The sequence below is a fragment of the Poecilia formosa genome, unplaced genomic scaffold (genome assembly GCF_000485575.1).
Source record: "Poecilia formosa unplaced genomic scaffold, Poecilia_formosa-5.1.2 Scaffold729, whole genome shotgun sequence".
In the NCBI taxonomy this organism is placed as follows: Eukaryota; Metazoa; Chordata; class Actinopteri; order Cyprinodontiformes; family Poeciliidae; genus Poecilia; species Poecilia formosa.
In genome coordinates this window covers 16,496-24,560 of record NW_006800668.1, presented here as the reverse complement: position 1 = coordinate 24,560, position 8,065 = coordinate 16,496, and the positions used below count along the sequence as shown (strand labels likewise).

Genomic DNA, 8,065 nt, shown 5'->3' with positions numbered 1-8,065 from the left:
TCCACAGAAACTGATGGAGGCTGACAGGGAAGTTCTTCTGAAGCTGGGGAGGCTGGCGTTTGAACATCTGGAGAAAGGAAACATCATGTTCTACCAAGAAGACCTGGAGCAACGTGGTTTGGATGTCACAGAGGCCTCAGTGTACTCAGGAGTTTGTACAGAGATCTTCAAAAGAGAGAGTGTGATCTTCCAGAAATCAATCTACTGCTTTGTTCATCTGAGCATCCAGGAGTTTCTGGCTGCTGTCTACATGCTCCACTGCTTCACCAGCAGGAGGTCAGAGGTCATCAAGACGTTCCTGGGAGAAAAATACAATGAAACATCTCTAGATGTGTTCATGAAGAAAGTCATGGAGAAATCCCTCAGCAGTGAAAATGGCCACCTGGACCTGTTTGTCCGCTTCCTTCATGGTCTCACTGTGGAGTCCAACCAGAGACTCTTAGAAGATCTGCTGGGTCAGACAGAGAACCGTCCAGAAACCATCCAGAGAATCATCACCAACCTGAAGGAGATGAACACTTATAGAATCTCTGCTGACAGAAGCATCAACATCTTCTACTGTCTGGTGGAGATGAACGACGTCTCATTTTATCAGGAGATCCAACGGCTGCTGGATTCAGGGAAGGAGCTCTCAGAGTCTGACTGTTCAGCTCTGGCCTTCATGCTGCAGATGTCAGAGGTTCTGGATGAGTTGGGCCTGGAGAAGTACAACACAACATATGATGGACGACTGAGACTGGTTCCAGCTGTGAGAAACTGCAGAAAGGCTCGGTGAGTCCAGATGTTTTCACTGTGTGAATGCTGATTCAGCACTATTGTCCTCCTGTTTCTTCTTCTTTCTTCAAGTTGATTCTGGATGTTTTTGGTCTTTAGCTACTTCCTTCATCCTTTGGACTATTTATTTTATAAACTTGATTATTTTTGCAGTTTTAGAAATATAAATACACTGAACATTCANCCTGCAATGACACGGCGCCCCCCCTAGGGGGCGCGCCCCACAGTTTGGGAACCTCTGGTTTAGAGAATATCTTCTTTATAAAATTTTGTTTTGAGACGCTGCAGCTTCTGTCCACTAGATGGCGACATCCAGCAGCGTCCCGGAGCGACAAACCAGCAAAGGACAGACAGTCTGTTCTCTGATGGGAGACTGGAGGGACAACTTCTTTAGTTCTTCAGAGGCCCGGAAGACTCTGGTTCTGTCATAGGCGTAAATCCCTGGGGGATCGGGAGATCTTGGAAAAGTCTACAACTGTCTTCCCCCCAAAAAATCATTGAAGAAACGTTTGTATTTAAATAATATCAATGTGAAAAGGCAAAAGAAACAAAGAACGAACTAAATCTGCCATTTATCTAATAAAAAAATAAGAATTAATTTTAGGTTCCCTCCTACCATTGTTAGAATAATGGTTCAGTCTGCTCGTCAGAGCCGCTGAAGTGAGGAGCTAGCTGTTAGCTGTTAGCTGTAGCTCTGCAGCACAAACATAAAACCCTCCAGTAAGTAAATATTTAAAAGACATAAATACATACATAAACGACCTTTTATTTGCTTTCACTGCTCATTTAAGAAGAAACACATTAACAATAAAAATCAGGCTGCAGTTTATTTTCTTACTTTGGCTGAATCATGATGAGCTGCCTCATTAACTAAACTGCTACACTGCTTTCATAGACTCAAGCTTTTTTGTTAAAGGTAGCAAACATCTCATTCATATTTAACTCTTTAACTTTCAGTTATAGAAGAGTTTGAAACGGGAGGGAGGGGCTGAGCAAGTGGACCAGCTCTGTGTGAGAACAGAAGAAAGAACAGAGAAAAAAAGAAAGTTATTACTTTATTTCTCACTGTCTTCAACATAGAGCCTTTAAAACCACAAAATAAAATCTGAATATTTTTCTATGTAAACCCCGGTGCTTTAAATGTTACATTTAAGTAACATTCTACCTGTTGATTCTTCGTCACCCAGGACATAGCAAAACTAAAAAAGGCTTAAAAATGAAGCAACTTAACAAGTTATAGTTAAAACAGCCCATAACCTGTATTGGGAGCCATTTCAATAAATCAACGTTCATGAGGAATTTTATTAAGAGTTACTCATTGAAGCTTTTTTATTTAGAACCTTAAAATTTTGTAAAGGTGTAGCAAAGATTAGATCAGTCAGACTGAACAAAACTTGTATAGAAGCAACATTTGAGTTTTAGTTTTATTTCTCAATAGGTTGCTTACTGAAAAAAATATGTGTTTGATGTGTATTAGTCAGTTTTGGTCCTGCAGCTTGAATGTGGTTTAAAAACTCTTTAAACCACATTTTATGTTACATTTTGCTGTAACTTTGCCAACCCGCCCCAAAATTGGTCTTAAGAAATTGTCCTGTTTATGGTCCCCCCAATAATGAGATGGGATCTACGCCCTTGGGTTCTGGTTCTGGAGGGATCCATTATCTCTGATTTAAAGGTTGGTGTGAAGAGGTTCTGTTCGGTTCATTTCGTTGATTTTGAAGCTGTGGTTCTGGAGAAGCAGGTTTAGATGTTTGCTGCTCAGTTCTGATCCAGATTCTGCTGCTTTCTGTGTGTTTAGTTCAGGATTTTAATCATGAAATTAAATTTATTCTAGAAAAGTGTCTGAGGAGTTCTGGAGCAGGTTCTGTTGGACTCAGTTCAGGTTCTGGTTCCAGGAGGGAACAGGGCTGACTAAAAAATGGTCCAATCAGAACCTGAAGATTCATTTATGGGGGATGAATCTTTTTGAAATAAATCATTAAGTCCAGTTTGATGGTGAAATTAGTTTATTTTTCATCATACTAGTCACATGGTCAACAACAGGAAGTTACTACTGGTGGAAACCACAAAGATAACAGGAAGTGGTTGGAAAACTAAACTTATTCACATAGGATTTTAACTGCATTTCTTATTTAAAGGAAACAATGCAACGCTGAAATTGTATTTTTCACAATTTACAAAATTAGGAATAGTGACAAAATTGTTAGCACATTTGTAATGGAAAAACAGCAATTTATGTCTCAATTCAGTTTATTTCTTTAAGATTAAATTGGAAATTAAACCAATTAAGCAGCTAAACATAGGCAAGTTTCTAATATTTATTTGCAAAACATTTACATGTGTAACTAAATATTTAGTTTGCAGGCTAAATATTTTTGGTGTGAACAAAATACCCAGATAGCACAGAATGATTGAAACAACATTGAATCAATGTCAGCCAGAAACATTGAATCAACGTTGAACGCTGACATTGAAACAACATTGAAAGTGGTCGGTGACTTGTATGTTGAATCAACGTTAGGGTTTCAACCATNAACATTCAGACCCCCGCTAACAAAAATTGCAGAGCATCAAGTTGGACAAAAACAATTAAATAATAAAAAAAAGAGTAAAACCCAATGTGAGTACATTCACAATAAAAAATATGTAATTATATTGATCAGACATTTGGCACCAGGTTCAGGTGGATGTTTCATTTCTTCCATGATATTTTTATCAGCAGCAAGTCTTAATTCTCCATTGGATGAATTTCCTTAATTTTTTTCCTTCCAGTCCAAAGATGATGGTGGTTCCACATCAAGCCACTTTGAGTTAAAGCTTTTCTCTGTGCTGCTAGTAATATTAATATTAGATATCTGTCCGACTTCTTCAGTAAACTACCTGAGTAGACTTCAATAAAATCACAGGTTAAATTTAAGTCCATTATATATTGATTTCCTTTATCACCTCTGACCACTAGGGGGCGATCTCAATACATTCCCAAAGACATAAAATGTCCTGACATATTCTCACAGTTCCTCCAACCAAGTACATCTTGCAGCAGCAAACAGAAAGGGGCAGGGACGGACCATTGTCAGTCTCTTACCTTATGTGGAAATTGGACCATTGCAATCCGGAAGAGAAGGGGGCGCTATTTCCCATACTTCCATTTTTATTTTCTTTTGAAATCTGTGATATTTTCACCTTTAGGAAGGAGTTTCACTCTCAGAATGTATTTGAACTTCTCTCTTTTATTTACTTCAGCGCAGCTCACAGTTTTTAACAAATTCTGTAGCTTTCGGTCATAGACATGTACTTCTAAATCTGTGCCTTAGTCGCATCTTTTCGGGCTTGCGACTGCCTCTAGTGGCGTGGGGGTGGTAACACAACTAATTACCTCACAAAATCAGAATACGACAACGTCTTTATTATTTACTTTTAATTCTGGCATTACTGGCACCGTAAAAGATAAATTATCTTATAAAACAACATATTTTTTCATTTTCTTAAGGATGTAGAGCTAAATAAATGACAAGCAATACTTTCATACATTATAAATAATATCCATCAATTATGAGAGGAACAAAAGAAATAAGGAGACCTGAAAACAACATGATCAACTATAATAAAAAAGACCATTTGCAGTGTGTACGTAAGAAATGTAATTGAACAAAAGTTAATAAACAAATGAACTGGGTACAGAAGAATAACAACCCAGGTTGTTATAACCAGGGTTGTTAAACAGATATAAGCAAAAATTCTAATTTTTGTTTTTACAGTGCCATGTATATTAGTGAGAGACTTTTTCTTGGTAGACTCTTGTATATAGAAAAAAATAAGATGAAACTATTTAATCTATCAATGAGGAAATTTTCCTTTGACTCTAAAACGATAAATCATATTCATGAATCACATTATAACACAGCCCTTCTGTGGTGACGATACAAAAAAAGTAGCCTGTAGAAACTGTATGTGTCCTACAATGATGGCATGAAGCTACTACTCAAAGTGCCTAGATGGAGCAGTGCTAGCCATATGTTTGTACATAATGCTGTTTCCACATGTGCAGCTGTGCTCAGGAATCTTATGTATAAATGCATGTGTAGATTATCTTTGTCATGCAATAATATAATTACAATTTTAGTAAATCCTGCTTTTAGTACTGTGAGATTCTCTTCAAGATTATGGAATCATTGGCGTCATAATTTATTTGTGACTTGGTGAATAATATCATGTCATGTTTTTTTATTTTTCTCATTTTACTTGTTTTTACCTTTTTTCTATGGACCTTTGTTGTGTCTGGAATAAAGATATGATTGATATGATTGATTATCAACAATTTGTGAATAGAGCAAAACACTTAGCACGCTACAGGTAAATATTATTTAGTTTGGTTAAGAATAATTATTGCACTGTCAATAAATGACTTCTAATAGATGTTCTTAGTTACCAGAGGAACACAGTAACACCTTCATGAGCTCAGAGGTTCAAACTGATGAATAAAGAGGATGGATGCTCCTTGCTAAAGTATTCCTGCCATCTTCCATGTTCTTTCAGCAAACAGTTGAGACAGAGTTGTTTTTGGTTTCACTACTATTTTACCTGCCATTCTAAGTATTCTTAAAAGATTTTCTGTTAGTCTGCAGCTCATGTGACCAAACCAGCCGAGGAGATGAGAAGTTAACTCAAGATAAAATGTTTAGTTTTAAAATTTTAACTCAACAACTTCTACCTAACTAGAGGTTGAACACAACCTCCTGTTTTTCTAATTTCGTTTTAAAAACGAAAAAAAACAAAAAAAAACACATGCTTGTTTTGTTTTTGCAATTTTATTTTGAAACGAAAAAACCAAAGAACGAACCATAAACAGATTCAAGACTTTGTGGTATTCTGATTTAGTAATGTAATTAGATTAGTTGTGTTACCACCCCCACGCCACTAGAGGCAGTAGCAGGTCCGAAAAGATGCCACTAAGGAGCAGATTTAGAAGTACACCGAAAGCTACAGAATTTGGTAAAAACTGTGAGCTGCCGTGAAGTAAATATGAGAGAGAAGTTCAAATACATTCTGAGAGTGAAACTCCTTCCTAAGGGTGAAAATATATCACAGATTTCAAAAGAAAATAAAAACAGAAGTATAGGAAATGGCGCCCCCTTCACTTCCGGAGTGCAATTGTCCCATTTCCAAATAAGGTAAGAGACTGACAGTGGTCCGTCCCCACCCTGTTCTGTTTGCTGCAGCGAGGTCCTTCTCTCTCCAACATTTTTTCTTTTCAGGTTTGTTACATCATTTACTATGGAAGCCCATTTCCGCCATGAAAGAAAACATAAAAGACCAACAGGAAGTCATAACTTCAAAGTCATAATTATGAGTTTCAAAGTCAAAATTATGACTTTGAAAGTCATAAGTATATCTCATGACTTTGAAAGTCGAAATTATGACTTTGAATCTCATAATTATGACTTCCTGTTGGTCTATTATTTTTTCTTTCATGGCAGAAATGGGCTTCCATACATACCTCCTCCTCCAAAAACTTTATATTTTTATTGCAATGGTGTCTCAGCTGGAGCTTAAAAGTAATTTATTTCCAAATTATAGTTTTCTTGAAGTTGGTAAACTTTTAAATACGTTATTTGTAATCTTCCAGTTACTTGTTATAACCCTTTTCTGGCAACTGTGTGAATCTCTTCTCTTACTTGCTAGGAGGAAATCTCTGTCATAATCAGCCATTGTAAAATCTAAACACTTCTTTCATGTGCAGGCAGAACATGTACTGTTCTGCCATGTGTCCAGTGGTACTTTTATCAGGTGTGTATCTATTTGTCTTTTAATAAGACACTGATCTCACTGTAGGACAAATCTATCCCTTTCCATTTAGCTTCACATGTTGGGTCAAACCAATCGTTTATCACTCTAATCTGTGCTGCTCTATAATAATCCTATAAATGTTTTAAAGTTCATCCATCCTTTACTTTTGACAGTTTTAGTGTCTGAAATTTTACTCTCTGTTTTTGCTTAGCTCAGATAAAATTAGTGATTATTTTGTCCCAATCATTGAATTGCTTGGATTCCTTTATATCGAAGCCTGAAATAGATAAAGAATCCTTGGTAAAAGGTTCATCTTTTTATGGGTCTTTTCAAGTTCAGTGTATCAGGTTTGTCCCTCAGATTGATGTGAAAACCCAAGCAGTCAGTTTTGACATGCCATCGCATACCTAAGGTATGTTCAGTAAGCGCCAAGTCAGGCTTGAAATCAGCAGAAACCACACTGGTGGCTCTCTCAGATGGATTCACACAGCTTAGGACTTCAGATCTGTTGGAATTAAATTTGTGGAGTCTCAAACCACCTTCTTTGCACAGTTTCTGTGAGTCGGTTATTAGTTTGGTGGCATCATTAGCTGTAGGGACACTTATTAACCCATCATCAACATAAAAATTATTCTCCACAAATGTTGCTGCAGCTGTGAACTTTGATTTCTGCTGTTGTGCCAAATATTTCAAGCCAAAATTAGCACAACCTGGAGAGGAGGCAGCACCAAAAAGGTGAACCTTCATTTGATACCCTTTAGGCTTGCTCTCCAAATCTCCTAAACATAAAACTGGTGAAACATCCTTTCGATGTCACAAATAATGGCAACAGCTTCTTTTCTGAAGCGCAGCAGGATTCCAATTAAAGAGTTTATCAGATCTGGACCAGTTAACAAGGTATCATTCAAAGAGATACCACAAAATTTAGCGGAGCAGTCAAACACCACTCTTAACTTATCTGGTTTCTTTGAATGGTACACCCCATGATGAGGTAAGTACCACACACAATCATTGGCGTTTGCCTCAGGAGCTAGTTCAGCATCACCACAGCTAATGATCGACTCCATAAATGTTTTGTAATGATTGTAGAACTGATCATTTCTCTTCAACCTTCTCTTCAGATGTTGTAGACGAACCAAAGCCAGCTTCTTATTATTTGGCAACACAGGAAGGCAGGGTGTTTTAAAAGGAAGGGGCATTTCCAAATGGCCATCATCTTTCTGTGTAATATTTTCACTCAGAAGTTGTATAAACCGAATGTCATCTTGAGAAACACATTTACCTTCTAGGCCCTTTTCACTGAAATCCAACTCCAGAGCTTTTAAAACATCAGAAGTTAATGGAGCTGGCATTTCTTTCACCATCACTCTGTGTACAAATCTTTGGTTACCTTGCCGATCTAAATGTGGATTCGCTGCCCCAATAATACTCCAACCAAGAGCAGTTTTCTGAGCAAAAGGTTCATTTTCCCCACCAACAACCACTTCCAAGGGAGCCAAAGCAG

The 8,065-nt window shown here is 37.3% G+C and overlaps 1 protein-coding gene across 1 annotated transcript in view; it reads left to right on the top strand.

The window, feature by feature from the left end:
• Positions 1-6: 6 nt before the first annotated feature.
• LOC103131202 (protein NLRC3-like) overlaps positions 7-8,065 on the top strand; it is a 14,828-nt gene continuing 6,769 nt past the window's right edge. The window contains exon 1 of the mRNA XM_007542794.2: positions 7-771. Coding sequence (XP_007542856.1) covers positions 14-771 — 758 coding nt within the window. The 5' untranslated portion in view covers positions 7-13. The remainder of the gene's footprint in view (positions 772-8,065) is intronic.